At 47.2% G+C, this 18,659-nt stretch overlaps 1 protein-coding gene across 1 annotated transcript; it reads left to right on the top strand.

Moving 5' to 3' along the window:
* Positions 1-217: 217 nt before the first annotated feature.
* On the top strand, positions 218-18,576 carry TNFSF15 (TNF superfamily member 15). The gene is made up of 4 exons (XM_031601578.2): positions 218-683; positions 7,039-7,090; positions 7,451-7,498; positions 12,716-18,576. Exons 1-4 carry the CDS (start codon positions 492-494, stop codon positions 13,141-13,143), a joined length of 720 nt encoding a protein of 239 aa, XP_031457438.1. The 5' UTR covers positions 218-491; the 3' UTR covers positions 13,144-18,576.
* Positions 18,577-18,659: the final 83 nt, after the last annotated feature.

Raw genomic sequence — 18,659 nt, 5'->3', positions numbered from 1 at the left:
CAGGATCCAGGACCCCTCCTGGGTGCTCATCACCTTTCCTGCAGCACTTCTCTTTCCTCTCCGTGCCGGGCTGAAACCGTGCCACGGCCGCTCGCCCTCATGCTCCCCCTTCGCTTCTCACTTTCCCTCCCATTGGTTTCACGTTCCCTTCGCCACGCGGAAAAGCTTTCAGGCTCATCCAGCCCGGCAGCAGAGTTTATCCTGGTTCCACCCACTGGGACTTTCCTAGCTTCCTCCTGCACGGCGAGGGGAAAAAAAGGCAGAGGCAGACAGCAGGCATCCCGGGGAGCTCGGGGAGCCGCGGTGCTCCCTTCCCTGAGCTAGGTTTCTATTGTAGGCGGTGCATTCCTCGGGAGGGAGGGTGTGTGTGTGTCGGTGCCTTCCCACACTCCGGGCAGCTCTTATTTAATGGGGGTCTCCATGCAGGGCAGAAGGCAGAAGAGGTTTAGCCATTGCCAGTCTCAGCGGCAGCTCGTAAGCCAATTGCCGGCATGGATCACAGGGCTGAAATAACCCTGGAGGAGGCTTCGGCGACCGGCCAAGCCTCCAGGATGCACATCAGGGAGGACCTGAGGAGGATGCGCTGCGCCGTGCTGCTCTGCCTGCTGGCCGTGCTGCTGCTGGCGCTGCCCATCGCGTACCTGCTGGCTGGGAACCTGCGAGCACCCGCCTCCTGCTCCCAGGTAAGGCACTGCCATATCTCCACCTGTGGAAGTTCTACCTTTCCCCTTGTAGTTGTGTTTTGTTGTTTGTTTTGTTTTTTTAAATTTTCTGGGTCTGGTTCTTTCTTTGAGTTTATTGTGTTTAAGGGAAGGAGAGAAGCACGCTGTTACATGCTGTCATCCACATGTAGAGCCAATCTGCTGGGGTTATAGCTGATGTTTGCTTAGTCCCTGCTCCTCGTCTTTATTTCACTCAAGAACAAGATATGCCTTTAAAACTTTTGCTGGCATGCTGCTTGAAATTCTTAAGGGGAAGCTGTATTTGGTTGAAATCTGTGTCTCTCCACTGATTTCAGCCAGATTTTGATACTCATTTTCCTCCCTCCTTTCAGATTAGCTCTGAGACTTCCCCTCCCATCTCCTGTTTCAGCAAACGTCTGCTGACCAAACGCTGATATCAGTGGGTCAGTGCCCATCATACATCACCCAGCAGTCAGCAGCAGCTCTCGTGTTATTAAAGTATAGCCCTGCACAGATACTATCTGGGACAACTATGGAGCCTGACCCTAAATTTCCCACTGTGTGATTTGCTCCCCATCAAAGCTTTCTCTACATCTGGGGAAGTTCTCATCTCTCTGATGAAACAGCTGAGCTCTCTTTGCTCCAGGGCTGGTGGAGGTGGTTACCACTAAAGCTCTTCTGTGCTGCCCCACTCCTGCTTGTGTCAGCCTGCAAGTGCTTCTTTCCATTCCATCCTATGAATCTATCAGGACTGCCCTATAGTAGAAGGAGAACACATGCATATAGCTCTGAAGAATGAAGGCTTGAAGGAACATTAGTTACAGGTCTGAAATTCCACACTCAATTAACCTGCTTGTCATGTGCTCACTTAGGAACAGCAGAAGAAAGCAGTGTTAATAAGTGGCCTCGAGGGTAAACTTTAGATGCAGCAACCATTTTGCTTGTGTGTATTTAGACAGTCTGACAGCTGTGCCTGCAGCTCTGTGCCTCTGCTTGTTTGGCTGCATGGAAAAGCACTGGCCCTGCTTTGAACCTGAGTTCATCCCCAAGCAGAGGCAGCTCACAGTGCAGCATCTTCCACATTAACTTCTCACCCAGCTGGCAGGAGGTGCAACACCTTGGCACCTCGGGTTGCTAAACGTGCTGATTTCTTGCATGTGTGGAAGTGCTCACTGCTGTGCTGACCCTCCTGCTGCTATTTATGGAGTGGGTGCATGCAGTGAGAAGGCATTTGGGGCTGTCTCTTTGCTCTGTTCCCATCCTCTGAGGTTCCAAGCAGAACAGTTCAATTCCTGAGATGACCTTAAAGAGAATTAGTAATAGAATGAATTAATGATAGAATGCAAGCTGTTAGGTAGAATAGTGCGTTCCTTGTTCCTGTTCTGCTGGCAGAGTCAATGGGGAAAAGTGTTTGTGACAGGGTCTGGTTTTTTAAGAGGAAAAGTGCAATGTAAGCCATTAGGTTTGCTCTAGCCTATACATGCCCTTCACAAGCATGTACTTCTATGCACTGAATTAGTGTGTAATAATCCCACGGTGATGCAATGAGGTGATCGGTTGCTTTGCAACCTTTGTTGCAACCTCAATGTCCCATTGAGGCAGGGAAAGCATCGGGGCTGGCTGTGTGCCCGTGGTACAGTGCCAAGCTGGGCGGGGGTGTGCCTGGCAGCAGCATGCTGCATTTGCTGAGCTTTTCATTCATTCCTCCGAACTGTGAGCGTGTCACCAGCTTTCTCCAGCAGCAGAGTGCATTGGGGTGGGTTTGCCTGCTTGCTGCTCGCTCCTCTGAGCTCAGCATGTCTGCAGCCCAGCTGGATCCAGGGGAGCGGTTCTGAGTATACAGGCTCTCAGGACCAGGTCTTTTTGTGTTTCCAGCTGCATTTGTAGAATTAGAATCGTGTTGCTGGAGGATGCCTTCTTCACATGTCCCATTAATAGAGAACTTAGCTGGGAGAAAGCATGTCCTGCATTTTGGTCACAACAACCCCAGGTAACCCTACAGGTTTGGGGAGGAGTGGCTGGAAAGCTGCCTGATAGAAAGGGACCTTGGTGTACTGATGGACAGCTTGCTGAATATGAGCCAGCAGCGTGTCCAGGTGGCCAAGAAGGCCAAAGGCATCGTGGCTTAGATCAGAAATGGTGTATTGAGCAGAACCAGGGAAGTAATCCTGCCCCTGTACTCAGCATTGGTGAGGTCTCATCTTGAGTACTGTGTTCAGTTTGGGGCACCTCAATACAAAAAGGACACTGAGGCACTGCAGCAGGTCCAAAGAAGGGAGCAAGGCTTGTGAAGAGCTTGGAGAATATGGCCTATGAGGAGAGACTGAAGGAACTGGGGCTGTTCTGCTCTCTTCAAATATCTGAAAGGAGATTGCAGCAAGAGCAGGGCTGGTCTCTGCTCATTTGTGACAGGTGATAGGATGAGGGGAAATGGCCTCAAGTTGTACCAGGGAGGTTTAGGTTGGATATAAGGAAAAAATTCTTTACATGAAGGGTTGTTAAGCACTGAAATGGGCTGCCCAGGGAGGTGTTTGAGTCACCATCCCTGAATGTATTTAAAAACCATCTGGATGTGGTGCTCAGGGACATGATTTAGTGGTGGGCTGTTAGAGTTAGGCTAGTATGGTTAGGTTGTGGTTGGCCTTGATGATCTTTAACATCTTTTCCAACCCGAGCAATTCTGTGGTTCTATGTGTTCAGAAGCCCTCACAGCAGTGCTTTTGGGCTGTGGGTGCCCTGGGCACACTGGAAGCAGGTGAGCTGGCCCTGCTTTGCAGCTGACATGAATTCACTCACTGACCATTGCAGCAGTGAGCTCACGGGAGGAGCCCTCCTGGTGCTGCAGGACCAGAGCTCAGCCCACACAGGATTATCTTTTTCCACTGCACTTGGGCCAGTCCTGGGCCACAGCTCCAGCATCAACTGGGAGGGACTGGTGCAGCTGAACAGGTGAGAAGCAGACGTAGTAAATCCCTGAACCCATCCTTCCTGGAGCAAGGAGGAGGGGAAGGGTTGTGTAAGCAGGGTGTGCCTCTGTGGCTGCAGGGTGAGACGGTTGTTCATCTCAGCTTCTGTGTGGGTGCACGTGGTGTCACACTCTCCTCGGAAGGGACATAAGCTCACCTTTTCCTCAGGAAATGCCCCTTTTAGGGAAGAGCAGTTATGTCATCACAGCCAACACGTGCAAAACTTGTGGTGAGCTGCATCTTGTGTGAGTAACAGGCCTGATGATGGGTTCCCTGGACACCTTCCAGGCTCACACGGCTTCCCTGCTGGAAGGAGAAATCACTTTCTTTTGTTCGTCAAGACAAAGCGAGGTGAGGAAATAGGGTTCTCTAAGCACCGACATAGTTTGGGCTATTAGCAGGAAATTATAAAAGGCTGTGGGGCATCCTTCCCAGAAGGAAAACCAAGTTTGAATCTGAATGCATAAATGCACTGAAGGGAAGCCAGGCAAGCATCTCCATCCATCCTAGCAACTCACTCCATAAAGCTGAAAGTCGAGGCCTGCCCTGCAGATGTTGGTACCTGGGCTTGTGCTGGTGGGAACCTTAGCGTGGCAGGACCACAAGCAGAGCACAAGGGAGGTTCAGTATGAAACCAGTCAAAAAATTTGCACTTATACCTGTGTGCCATGTCAGCCTTGAGATGCTGCAGTACCGGAGGAGCTCAGCCTGGGTTTCCACCCTATAGTCCAAAAGGATGAAGCAGCAAAGATCAGAATAGGATTGGCAGAGCTGTAACCCATGCAGAGCCGGATGCCCTAATGGCCTGCCCAGGTGGGAAGGAGAACCCCAAGGAGGTGGTGGAGTTACCATCTCAGAAGGCTTTCAGGAAAAGGGTATATGTCACATTGAGGGATGTGGGTAGTGGGCATGGGTTAATATTAGTGGTCTTTTCCAGCCATAATGACTCTGTGATTCAAAATGACTTCCTGATCCATAGGGATGGAGAGGTGCTTGGGGAGCAGCAGGGAGCCTTGTGCCGTGTCCTGGGTGTGGGAGACTCTCCCAAAAGCCATAAAACTGCTCTTTGATGCTTATGGTCCTCACAGGCAGAACAGCCAGTATATGCCACAGCCCAGTCAAAATGCACCCAGCATTAAGGACAGCTTTTGCCAAACTGCCAAAGATGCCCAATCCAGGCCATGCAGCACCCCTGGGCTGAGGAAAAACTGAGTGCAAGCTCCATGTGTGCCCTGCAGAGACCTGCTATGAGATTGCACCTTGTGCTAACAATGGAGCTGGGGATGTTTGGCTGATGAATCCCCCACCTCCACTGCCAGCCTGCTTTTCCCAGGCTGTTCTCCTGGACAACCCCAGCCCTTCCTTGAGGTGCAAAGGGGATGTTTTGTGTTTGCCCTCCTCCTGGGCTGTAGATGTAAATGCGGAGGGACTTTGGGTAGTAGTGGAGTTTTGATACTGCAGCTTTCAGGGTTACCATAGGTGCTGGAGATGCCCTTTGCTCCCAGCTCAGCTGTAGGGCGGGATTTTCAAAGTTGCTCAATGCTGCTTACATTTTCTCTGCTGTAACCAAAGGGAAAACTGTGGCCATTTGGTGAACTTTACAGAAACACAGCTAAGCAAGAAAGGAGAATAGAGAAAAATGCTAATTGTGTGGTTTCTCTATGCCTTGTGCTGCTTGGCTCTCCCTCACCCTCCCTCATCCTGAAAGCTCTATATGCACCTCATCCACACCCCTAATGTACATCAGCAGCACAAGTAGTGCTAACACCAGGCTATTGTGTAGCCTTTTTAAGTACTAAAATATTTTCTGTTTAAGTTTAGGTTTGTGTCCTTATCAAACAGCACAATTAGGAAAAAAACTCCACCTTTGCCACGCAAAGAACACATTCACACCATGGAGCACAGTGCTCTATTTGCTGCTCTTCAGCACACAGAAGTGCAGCTGCTGCTCGAGGAGTTACCCATCTGGCATTCTTTGCAAACAAGTAAACAGAGGTTGCATAAAAAGCTTCTTTACAGCTGGCTGACAAAACCATTGTGATGTTTCTGACGGGGCGGTGGGGTCCTTCCCTCTTCCCTCTCACCTCTGCTTTTATTTCAACACCTGAGTGTACTTAAGATATGTAAAGTTAGGCTTTAAGCAAACAGCTCCGCTGAAGTTACGTCATCAAGTGTTGTGATTTGTGATTGATTTGTAGCTCTTTGTGGCACTTAGCTTTGTTTGAAAATATGCTACTTGATAAATATGTAGGAAGTGTTGCATCGGTACTGCTGTAATTCTGTGCACGTGCATCTGGCCAAAAGCATGGGAGTCTTGGAGGGAAATCCTCACGCTCTCCTCATACTTCCCATCAGGAGAAAGGCTGTGGCTGTGTGCCATGGAAGGGACAGCAAGCAAGTGGCACCTCAGAGCGGATGTATTTATTGCAGCATAGCACACAGCATACCCCACCAGGCAGCCCCTGGCTGCCTGCATTCCCTTAACCATTCACTTCCATCCACACTGCAGCATCACATTCCCAATCACAGTGCCTGGCACCAGCACATCCCCTTTGTGTCACAGGGATGCAGAGCCAGCATCTCGCAGCTCCTTCCTTCCCCCTGCAGCCACACTGCTTTCCAAGCTGCTAGAAGAGGGTTGGAGCTACAGGAGCATGGCAGGCTGTGAGCAGCCCATCAGAGCATAGCATGCAGCCAGCAACCCCTTGTTCTTTTTGCTGCTCAACCCCAAAGGCTGGCACTGCTTGGCACAGGCACTGTCACTGTGGGGATGTGCTCATGCTTAGTGCTAAGGGAAGGTTTAAAGTGCAAACAAATGTGAAATAATCTTGCCCACAATTCAAGACCTGCCTAAGCAGTAGGCTTGCAGCCTGAAATAATGCAGATGTAGAAAGAGAAGCTGCAGGTTTGTAGATGGTACACCTCTTACTCTCTTTACTGGTGTTTCAAATGCACCATGCAGATGTTTGAAGCAGAGAAGAGCATCTCATGCTGTGCTGCTTGCTCCATTTCACTGCACAGATGGAGAGGCAGCAGCCACCAGGCAGCGATGCTCCAGCAGTGCTGCTTGGAGGCACTGGCCCAGGAGCGATGGTTCCTTCCCTCAGTGCTCCCCAAGCTGTGCCAGAGGTTTGTCCAACCCATGAGCTGAGCACAGCCACTACAGCAGCCCAGCTCCTGCCCCAACACCTGCCTGAGATGTGAGTGGCTTCAAACAAACAGCGAGAAACTCTTGCATTGAAGCAAAGCTCTGTCAGGGCTTGTCCTTTTACATAAAAGCTTTAACTGAGGAGGAGGATATCAGTGTACCATCTCCTGTTTTGGGGGGTAAGCAAACTGGATGTGGTGCAGGAGCCCTGGGGCTAACTGCTTGCACATCTCTCTTGCAGGTCGTGGATGAGAGGAGCTCTCACTTTCTGAAGCAGCGGGCAGTAGCTGCTGGTAAGTGTGCCAGCCCCTTTTCCCATCCTCACCATCTTTGTTTGTCGAGGTTTTGCAATTGCTGACGCAGCCCCTGGGGCAGACAGCTCCCTGCCTGCCCTCACCACGAGGATCCAAGCATGCCAGGGCAGGGTCACGGGATGTGGGGAGATGGGTACAGCTGGGGCCATAGCAAGGAGTGAGCATTCCCAACCCCAGACAGGGCCAGCTCCATCCCAGGGTGGGCTCACACCTCCCAGCACTTTGCTGGCACCAGTATATCTCCCTTAGTGGGCCGAAGCGTAGATTTGGGAGCCTGTGAATTCATCCCTCACACCTCCCTTCCACACATTTAAACCTTTTTTCTCTTTTTTTCCTCAGTTACAGACACGCTTCCCAGTGCTGAGAAGCCAAGAGCACACCTGACAGGTAATGCTTGTTCCAAACCACTGTTTCCTTTGGGTCTTACAGCTGTTGCAGTGCAATAACCACGGCTTACAGGGTCTGATAGGATCAAGCTGCAAGATGCAGTGGAAGAAGTCACCAGCTTTGCCTCATTGACCACAGCAGTTTTACCACAGCAGTGTCTATAGGAAAGGGCCCACAGAGGAGGCAGCTGGCAAACATTGCCACTTCTCTGGGCTGTTGCTGTCATTGTGTGAGCACTTGGGTTCCTGTGACTGAGCTGCCTGCCACGTTAGTGATCTGCTGAGAACATTGGTGGGAAGAGCCCAAGTGAGCTGTGAGTTAGGAAGATCTGCCAGTTTTGGAGTAAAATAAGACCAAATAAGGCTGGTTTTAAGGTGTTTACTTTTTCTGCAAGTCCAACCTGAAGCCACACACAGCAAATTCCCATCAATATCTTCCTGGTTTTGGTGAGGCCAGATGTAACGTGCGTTGGAGCAACCAAGTGAAGAGCTGTATGCAGCTGAGCCTCTCAGCTTGTGTTGGCTAGGAAGATGCCATCTCAAAACATCACCACTTCAGCATTGAAGCTGGGGCTGTCAGCACACTGGAAGGAACTTAGGGAATACCACCTGAAGAAAAGATTTGTAGTTTCCTGAGTGGCTGGGACTGAGAGCTGAGGAGCTCTCCCAGCTGCTCTGAGCTCCCCCCTTATGTCCACTAATTTATACCTCCCCAAAATATAGCTCACTTGCAGAGGCTTCCTAAGTACCCTGTGTGTTGTCTCAGGGAAGCACTGTAGTAACTTGAAGCATGCAAAAAGTTACACGAGGCTTAACACACGTATGCACAGGGTTATCAGTGCTTCAGGGCTGATTTATCAACCACCATAGTTTGTTTACTTTCCCTAACTCACAAGCTCTTTCTTAAAGCATTCTTATGTCCCAACCCTAGAAGATAGAATTGCAAAATGGATCTGTGCTTGCTCAAAATACATAGAATCACAGAACTACAGAATATCCTGAGTTGGAAGGGACCCACAGGTATCACTCAGCCCAACCCAGCTCCACAAAGGACCCCCTAACCCTATGGCAGAGGGCAGTGTCCTTGAGCTCCAGGGCTGTCCCACTGCCCTCTGGGGCACAGCTATTCCCCAACCCCACTGGGCCATCCCCTGACATCTCCATGTCATTCCCCCTGGTCTGCAGAAGAAGGACCTTGGCTGTTAATGTAGGTCCCTTTGTTTCCCAAATCTCCACATGACCAAGACCCAGAGGCTCTCAGTGCAGCTGACTCACAATTGCAGCCCAAGCGTTGCTCTGCTGATGGGAACTTCCCTGGGTTGCACAAAAGTCCAGCAGTCACAGGGAAGCACCCAACAGTTTGCTTCCAATTTTCTCAAGCCTCTGTTTGAAACTCCTCCACCATCACTCCCAAGGAGTGCCCTGGGATGGGGCCTGTCCACCTCCTGCCTCAGCCCCATCAGTGTTATCTGGGAGAAGGAAAAAGCAAGGGGAATTTTCTCACTTCTTTTCTGTGCGTAACAATGTCGGGAGCCTGAGCTGAAGGCTGCTGTGCCACTGAGCCACCAGGAAACAGGCTTACATGAAGTTGGCTTTCAGATTTCTTGCCAGGTTCAAGCACTTCTCTTTTGCTTTTCTGCACCCTGCAGCAGTGATTTCCTGAGCTCAATGCAGAAGTCTTTGGCGTTGTTCTAAACTTGTTATTTAACGATTTCCTGGGTGTCCTTCTGGTCTTCACTTCTCTGAAACCACGACTCGGGCGGAGAAAGTGAAAAAGGAATAATTCAGACTTTTGTACATTCCCCCACTTCGGGTGCCTGGTTCACTGTGCAGATAGCAGGCTAGGTGCTTTTCCTCATGGCAGATCTTCTCCAGAGCTCCAGCTGCCCCTCTCTGTCTCCTTCTGGGTTTAGGAACGTCTGTTTTAAGTGTAAAAGCAGAGTGAGAGGAATGAGAACTAACCGGAGTGTTTAACACGGGAATGCACCACTGAATGAGCAGCAGCAGGATGACTCAATGTTTGGGTCTCTGTTCCTTTATGAAAGTTTCTTCACCTGTTCTTGGCCTCTGGAAAATACACAGAGCAGTTTGGCCTCATCCATACCGAGACCTCCCTCTCCCTGTCTGCCAGTGAAGAACAGTCAGTGTCAACCCCAGCTGGGGCTTTTCTCCACCCTTCACAGTGTCCCATGCAGTAGTTCAGATTTGGTGCTGACCACCACCATCCCTGCAGCCCTCATGGGGCCGTGCTTCAGGTCAGGAGGCAGACCAGTGCCTGCATGAGATGGCATGGCACAGCTGGATGAAGCGTGTTATGGACACCCACCATGGACCTGTCCAGCACTTGTGCTGTGATGCTATCTGAACACCTTGCTAAATCTGGGTAGAAAAGAACTTCCTGGCCCCACTTGGCTGTTTGGCAACCTCTCCTATGAGGAAAGGTTGAGGGAACTGGGCTTGTTTAGTTTGGAGGGAGCTTATAAACAGGAGGGGGAATGGCTGATTATGAGGCTGGATAACGATAGGACAAGGAGGAATGGTCTTAAATTGAGACAGGGAAGGTTTAGGTTAGGAAGTTTTTCAGCCAGAGGGTGGTGAGGCACTGGAACAGGTTGCCCAAGGAGGCTGTGGATGCCCCATCCCTGCAGGCATTCAAGGCCAGGCTGGATGTGGCTCTGGGCAGCCTGGGCTGCTGGTCGGTGACCCTGCACATAGCAGGGGGTTGGAACTGGATGAGCACTGTGGTCCTTTTCAACCCAGGCCATTCTATGATTGTATGCTTTTAAGATCAGTTATTAAATTTCTTAAAAAACAGAGACCCTGCAGCCTCTGTGTTTTGCAACTCGTGCAGCACAAGACCTGAGCTGTGCAGGAGACCAAGACCCTCATCTCCTTCCTAAGGTACAGCTCAGTGTCACCAGTGAGGGCCATGAACTGTAGAAACCCAAGTTCACCAGCATGCCACCAATGCAACCAAGTGACAGGGATTCCCCAGCAAGTGACTAAACCAAAAGGGATTTTAGGAAAAGAGAAGAAATTTTACATCTGAGAGATGCACAAAAAAACAAAAGTGAAAGGGAAACTTGAAGGAACTGCAGCAGTAAATCCCATAGTGAAAGCAGATTTTATTTACTTCAAAGATTAGCATAAGATGTGTATTTGCAGGAAGTGCAGCTCCATATACTTAAGAAATAAATGAATGACAAGTACAGCTGTGCTGGAAATGGAACTGTACAATATTCAGAGGCACTTCAACATGCATCTTTCCTGATGTATCTCTAAATCATGGGAAAATTTGACCAGCCTGAAAATGGAGAGCATCAACAAAGTGAGTTTTAAACTAAAAGGAAGGTCAGAGCCATAAAACTTAGAATTGCCTCATTCCAGAAGTTATGAAATAATGCGTTTCATATGAGACGCTTCACAGTTATTAAAAACACTGATGAATTGAGTGTCACTGACATCTCAAATGCGTCACTGGATATGTAGAAAAAGAATATTTCTCCTGAAGCTTCTCCTCCATTTTTTCCCCTAACTACCCAAGATGGAAGAGAGCCCAAAACTCTTTCAGGAAATGTTATCATCTTTTCTTATCTTCCTCTGCCACCACCCTGTATCAGAAAGACCTTACTCCTTAGCCACAGTGACCCCAATGCCGTGTTAGTTTTTGCCAGGTCCCAAAGCAGATGAGAACACAGACCATGGGTACTTTTGTTTTCTTTTCCTTCTCTCTTTCTATATCAAGCAAAGCTCTGTTTCCTCTAAGCCTCACATTCGTTATAATACTTTTAGCTTGGCTTGCTATCACAGTCCCTGTCGATCGTCTTCCAGCAAAGAAATACTCCATGTGCTTTGCCTTCTGGGAAAAGATAGAGGGATTTAATTTTTCCGAGCACTGACAGGCAGGCTGGGAAAAAAGCCATTATTTTGTTGTGCTACTGAGAGAATATGCAAGAAATTGCACTCCTAACAGCAGCTTGTTTTCTTATGGGTTATCTATTGTCAGAAAACAGGAAAAAAAAGGATGTCACTGGGGGCTGAGGGTATTTGTTTTCCTGAATCTCATTCCCCCCAGCATAAACCTAATAGACGTTGCCAAGAGCATTTCTAAGCTCATCCCCACCCGCCTTCAGTTTGCTTCCATGCTTGTGCACACACACCCTATCCCCAAATGCTGAATCATAATTGACCTTAAGCATTAACTTAAGCTCATGAAAGCCGCTCCCTGGTTCTTCCCCCCGAGTCCTGAGCATCCTGATCCCCTGCTGAGATCAGGCCGTGCTGGGGATGGATTGGAGCTCTGTTTGTCGTCGGTTAACCACGAGAGCGTTTCTGTTTGTTGGTTGTTCTGTCTGAAGTAAAGCTGAAGATAACACTGAGCTTAGTGTTCTGTCCCAAACGTTTTCAAAACAGAGTTAAAAATGGGTTTCATTACAGCGTGTCACTTTGGAAGTGGGTGTTTTAAAGCACAGTGGGGTTTTCTAGCTTGATGGTGAAATCGAAGGACGGCAGTAAAGGAAAAGCAGTTTTATAGCAGAAGATCTCTTGCACCCAGCAGCAAACCCCATCTCTAGCCTCCAGAAGTAACCTGGCAGGAAGAATTCAAGGCTCTCAATTCTCAGTGATAGATCACAGTGATTGTTGTGAAGCTTCTGCAAGCAAACAGAGCCTGTTGTCTTCAGTTAGTAGCAGTAGTTAGCACTCCTATGGCACAAACACAGCTGCAGTCCATCACTACTCATGAAGACATTGCTCTCATGTCTCTGACTGCTGTCCTGAGCCATTAGGTGCAGACACGTGCCCGGCTGTACAACTGGCCCAGCACTGCTTTCACTTAAGAACAAAGTTTATCCTTTGCAAATGGGTGAGAGCGCTCCAGACCTATGAGCAAAAGCCATATGTGTCCTACCCCACAGTGAGACAGCCTTTGGGACGGACAGTCCCATCATTTGGGATGCCCTGTGGACACCCGGCTGTAACCGAGCCCTGCAGGCAGCATGCTCCAACCAAGGTCCTCCAACTTTGGCTTGGTTACTCAGATCTGGACATCCTATAGGCAGCCTCCAAAAGTATCTCTTGACAGTTGGCCTGCAGCTGACTGACTGTAAAGGAAGAACATTTCTCTCCTAGAGTTTTGATTGCCCTGTGAAGGAAAGATCCTGTATTTCTCCACCTGGAACAAACTAACACATCTCTTCTCCCTCTCTCTGTCCTGCAGTGAAGAAACAAGATCCCTCCAGTGCCACAGGAAAACATCTGCCCATCCTGCAGTGGGAAGACAAGCGAGGCTTGGCCTTTACCAAGAACAACCTGAGTTATTCCAGCAACGCACTGGTGATACCTGTGTCTGGGGATTACTATGTCTATGCTCAGGTCACTTTCCGAGGGCCCAGTGACACTTCAAGTAAAACCAATTCTGTTACTGCAGTCATCACTAAAGTCACTGACAGCTATCCCGAGCCCACCCAGCTGCTGACCAGCAGCAAGACCCTTGGTGAAGAAAGGAACAACTGGTTCCAGCCCATTTATCTGGGAGCCGTGGTTTCCTTAGAGATAGGAGACAAGCTAATGGTCAACGTTAGTGACATCAAGCTGGTGGATTACACTAAGGAGCACAAAACCTTCTTCGGTGCCTTTTTATTGTAGGTCTCTGGCAGCCTCTGGCCCCTTAAGGACCCTGGTTTGGTGGTTGCATGTTGGGGTGCTGGTCTCTGTGCTGTCCTCTGTGCTTCACTCACCTGCTGCCTTTAATTATGGGGTGGGGAGAGCTGGAGCTGCAGGATGAATGGAAACAGCCCAAAAAACTCCAGAAAAATGAAAGTCAGACTTAAAGGATGATGGGGATTCTGGAAAGCTCTGTATATTGGAGAGGAACCTTTTTTTATGGGTTGGGTAGGGATATTTATCGTAAATAGGCTAGGCTGCATCACTAATTCCTTTTCCAATATCATTTCTTCAACTGAAAAGAAGTGTTTTAAACTTTCTCCAGCACTTCCAGTGTAATTTTGCATCACCTTTCTTCAGATTCTTAAAGGCAATTACAATTAATAATTTCCTTAAACATAATTCAGTACTTTGCACTAACATAAAGCCCAGATTAATCATTAACTGCTCAATTAATCACTTCCAGTTTTCCTGTAAAGTAGATTAAAATTATATCATGTGTTTTGCAGAAGCTACCTGATTTTCTTTTATTTTCCAGGATACCATTTACAGATATTTAAGTCAATCTGTAGGCTTTAGCTTTTATGTAAAACTCCAGGGAACATGCAGAAACATTTTCATTTCAGCATGACCGTGGAATCCCCCCACCAGATCCAAACATTAGGAAAACAGAAAAACAAAACAAAACAAAAAATCAAGGCGGGGAGATACGCAGAAACATCTTCCACACTTTTGAAAATCAATCACAGAAATTTAAAAAAAAAAAAAAAAAAAATTGCTCTGCAATATTTTGCTTTCCACCGTGCTTCATGCAAAGCAAATGCAACTAAAGACATCAGTGCCCTCCTAACGCTTTGCAACCACTGCTACAGCGATCTGCTGACGCAAAGGTCTCCCCATCCTTTGCCTGGGTGCAGGCTGATGGCCAGTAGTCCATGCATAAGGTCAGCGGATCCAAAGAGAAGCTCACAGTGTGCCATGGCCAACTACAGAGCTTGGGAACGCTTAGCTTCCCATCTCGTGCTTCTTTTTCTCATAGACATTACTATCTCAGGGAAATTCCCCAGCTCTCCTTCTCCTCCCACAATAAATACATCACTGTCAGTGACTCAAGTCACGCTCTAGTTTGTTTAGGCTTTACACACTTAACTGCTTAGTGGTCTCTCACTTGAGCCCCTACCAGGCAGTTGTTTGGCAGGGTCTGTCCAGTGGCCAGGCTGCTCTCTCTGCAGCTCTTCCTCTTTCTTCCCTTTCCCCATTGGGCTCCTTCCTTCTTGGCCAGAAGTGTCACCAAGATGGCCTAGCTAACATTTCCACCCAAAGACATGGGCCCCAGCAGCATGCTGTTAGCATCAGGGAGGCACCCAGCACCCAGTCTGGTCTTCTTACTCTCCAGAAGGGCAGCTCACCATCACCACCTCAGCAGGGCTTTTCCCATTGCTTAGAAGCCCCAGCTTTTCTCTTTGCACCAATATGGTAAAATCACAAGTCCAGGAAAAGTTTATTCCTCTGGGAAACCCTAAGACTTTCCATTTTTTTTAGATTTTAGGTTTGAGTCCTTCAGAGCTTCTGATCCCTTCATTTTGTGCCCAAAATTGGATCTGCATTCTTGCAGACCTCCATAGAAAGGCACATAGGTGACCAGCACCCCAAAATTCATTATTTCACAAAGAGAAGACTTAAAGGGACCTGTCCAGGACAGGGGATTCTCAGCCACCAATTAGAAAAGCTTCTGTGAAGTTAATAGGACGAATTTGGTTTATCCTTGGAGAAAGTTGAAAATGCAAATTCTAGCTTTACTGAGATACTTACAGAAATCCAGAAAGGTCTTTATTTCTACAAATGAGATTATGTAACACTCTTATGAGGCCATAATGCAATCTCAATAGCCTTGTAGAACAGATTTCCATAAAAACTATATTTTAAGTTGTCATCCCTTACTGCTTGTTGCACTGAATGACGTTTAATATGGGTTCTAGGGGAGAGGAGTCATGCGTGTAGTATTTGGCTCACAGTAAAAGAACCTTCTAGGGATACATAAATGTACATACACAGATTTTCTTATATATCTAAGCATACTCTACGTACACGTTTTAGGAAGTGCTTTGGCAATGATGAGCCATTTCTATAACAAGACACATAATTTGTGCCTGCTGTACACTGACGACAAATTCCACAAGAACAAAATCTCCTGCTGCTGTATCAGATACAGATGTGACTGTCTTGTTCCATTGGCCATAGCACTAGTCTATTTATTTTAGTTCATGCCTTGCAAGCTGTCCCACCCCATCTCACACACCAGCTTCTAGCACGTTTAGCACGCCAGCACAATTTATAGAGCATAAAGTAACATATCTAGCATTACTTGTTTTAAAGTAATGCAGGCAGATTAATCCAAGCACACCTACCCCAGTGGAAATTTCTATTTCTCCCCTTTTTTTTCCCCCCTCTTAGTGCTAATAACACTTCTGTAACAGTGACCAGCAGTGCACCCAGGGCTGGCTGTGACCCCACTGACTGCAGAAGCCAATGGTACGGCACTGGGGTAAAGCTGCTTAAGGGGAATAGAGGTCAGGCTCAGAGGGCAGGGTCTCAGGCAGACTGCGGGTGATCAGATTTTCCCCAAGCTAATTAAGGACGGAAGCGTTCTCAGAAAAAAAAAATCACCGTTATTGGGTTAGAAAAAAAAGTTTCTTTAATGTAAATCGTTGGTGGAGATGCGAAGATGCCCATAGGTCAGCATTTTCAGTTGAATGAGGTGACGAAATGGGGCCTTGTGGACAAGTGACCTTTCAGCCTGCGGTCAGGCTGAAAATACGTTTTGTTTTGGGTGGATGTGAAACTGAGACAGTTGGAAGAAGCTCTCCAGGCTAGAGGAAGAGCTTCAAGAAGGCAGCTTATGTTCACGAGCTAAAAATAATGGTACGATTTCTGGATTTGGCCCTTTCATCTCTCAGAAAAAGACATTTAAGCACTATTCAGTACAAAAAAACATTGAAAGGAACTGTTTCAATTTTTGTTGGCTTTGTTGTTGTATATTTTTTTATGAATATTTATTAACAAAAGACTTTTGTTCTTAGGAATTCTTTTCTTCTCCGATTTCTTTGATCTCTAACACTAAATATAACCCAAATTCCTAAAGCAGTTCTCTTACCCACTGCTTCCTTTCCCCTTAAGATCTATATGTTAGTAAATGAGCATTCTCTCTGCATCAGTAAGTAAATCTAAATCAAGCTATAAGAGATTACAGCTCCAATCTTACCAACATATATGCATGCCTTGCTTAGTCTTAAGCTTGTTGGTAAAATGAATGCCATTGTAAGAGGCAGCTCAGTTTCCCTTCGTGGCGTACAGGAGTAAAGCCAATTAAAAGTTGATTGGTAGAATGTTTTAGCCATGTTTACCCCGAACAACACCATTACATGGGTAACCTCTCAATAAGGAGAATCACACACCTTCAGCCCATGTGTGTTGGCAGGATTGGGGTCTAGAGGTGGGAAGTTAAAGGTCGTGTTTCTGAGTCAGACAGCATCAAGTAGGCTGGTGGGAAAAAATTTTGGACGTGCCAGTTTGGTGAATGTGAGTTTGAGCCATCACTCAGAAGGCAGGGACACGACCAGGCTACACTAACCAAAAGGAATGGGTTGAAGTGTTGTGATTTCCAATACACACACACACATAAAATGTATTTTGAGAGAACATTGTCATTCAGCTCTGTACGATCCAACTGACTGCATTGTGTCTTGCTTTTATTAATCTCTTGAGTGGCCCATCATTTCAGATGGGAAATGAGGAGAAAATTCATTCTTTAGAAGAATCAGACAGTGTCAAGAATTTTTGCCCAAATCTGGGTATTAAACGCCAGTATAGCATTTTGCTACTGTAATGTATTTTCATATAAATGATTGTATACTGTTTTGTGCTTCGGTACCGGTGTGAGCCTTCAGCAGCAGAACTGACTGTAGTGGTTTGTTTCCAAGTTTCATGATAATAAAAATACAAGTTAACTAATTTAAAAGCTTCTGATCCTGGTCTCCATCCAAAAACACTAACGAAATCACACGCAAGAGCGATCTGCCCATACAGCCAGAGAAACCTCCTCTGCTGCGCATCAATCATCCTTGCTTCCAGGCACACACAGTGAGTGATCCCCCACCAGAGTGAACTCAGACACGGCCTTTTTTCTTTGCCATGGGGAATGTAGGGCTCCCATTTCAAAAGAAAACATGTGAAGGTTGAGCAACGCCCTGCTGAGCACACGAGGAAGATGAGAATATTATTCCAGCCAACTTTGGATATCGTCACCTGATCAAAGAGCCGTGTTTGCCATACCTCTACATGAGAGCACCTCAGTGGCTGGGGGACTGAGTGTGTCCAATTGCTTTCCACTAGCAGAACCCAGAAACCTTCTCCCAGCTGGCATACCACTTCTTATTTGCACTGTTGTTGGTATATCCCAGGATTGAACTCCAAGTACCATTTTTAAATTGTTTTAGGAGAGGTTTCTGGTTAAGGGCTACGTGCTCTGGCTTAAGCGAGGCTCTCACCTGGAAACTCAGAGGGAGGAATCACGTTCAGGCATGTTTACCCCAGCTTTCACCCACACTCACATACCTGAGATGTTTTGTTAGGCTGTGAGTGGCAGCTTCCACAGATCAGCCAAAAGTTAATTAAGCAGTCAGCATCAGACTTTCTCCTGTAGAACATCCACATCAAAGAAGGTGGGTTTTTTTTATTTATTTTTATTTTTTATTTTAATACGATAGTTATCTCAAGTGAAAAGCTTTTTATTAAGATATTTGTTAACAGCAGCAGCTGTCCGCAGTGGATACACAGCACTGCACTTAAGCTGCCCAAATACTTGCTGCCTGAGTAGAACATAGGGCAGCTATGGATATAGACATGTATCTTGATGGAAGGAAGAACCTTACCTTCAAATGATGAATTTGCTACACCATTAATTTCTTCCTGGAGAGCAGGACATTACCCATGGTAGTTTTAACTTCCTGAGATGCCCAACCACAGCTATTTGTGGTTATATGAATAGATATGAATATGAATCTATTTGTTCATGCACAAAGTTCGTGCCAGCTTTGTTCACATACAAAGATCCCTTTTCCAGGCTGGGGACACGTGCGGTGTCACAGTACTTCCAGCTTTTGGCGAGATCACTGAGTTCACTCTGGCAGGGTTTGGAGACTTTGTCTCTTCAGCATCTTGCAGGATGGAGCACAAAGTGGAGGCAATCTGCACCCCCAGGAACAGCAGGGGTTATACACTTTCCAGCTCATCAACAAGCAGCTGAATGAGGGCTCTGTTTTCTAGCACACTCAGTTGCTGTCAGACAGGTTCTTAAAGGAAATTAGGGCTCCATGATGCCAAAGACAGATAAGAATCTCTTCAAAAGTGCGAAAGCAGGAGCCAAGTTTGTCAACAGCAGCAATTCCAAGTTTGTTTTGCCTTAGAAGTAATAGAAGCACCAGCTTATATACAACATT

Source organism: Phasianus colchicus, chromosome 19 (genome assembly GCF_987193195.1).
Source record: "Phasianus colchicus chromosome 19, bPhaCol1.hap1.1, whole genome shotgun sequence".
Taxonomy (NCBI): domain Eukaryota; kingdom Metazoa; phylum Chordata; class Aves; order Galliformes; family Phasianidae; genus Phasianus; species Phasianus colchicus.
This window is presented reverse-complemented; position numbering and strand designations above follow the sequence as displayed.

Bases quoted from the DNA above. Each gene is read 5' to 3' on its own strand.
- TNFSF15 (XM_031601578.2), top strand. From the start codon at position 492: ATGGATCACAGGGCTGAAATAACCCTGGAGGAGGCTTCGGCGACCGGC. The intron at 7,091-7,450 runs GTAAGTGTGCCA...TTTTTTCCTCAG, and splicing joins GCAGCGGGCAGTAGCTGCTG to TTACAGACACGCTTCCCAGT. The intron at 7,499-12,715 runs GTAATGCTTGTT...TCTGTCCTGCAG, and splicing joins GCCAAGAGCACACCTGACAG to TGAAGAAACAAGATCCCTCC.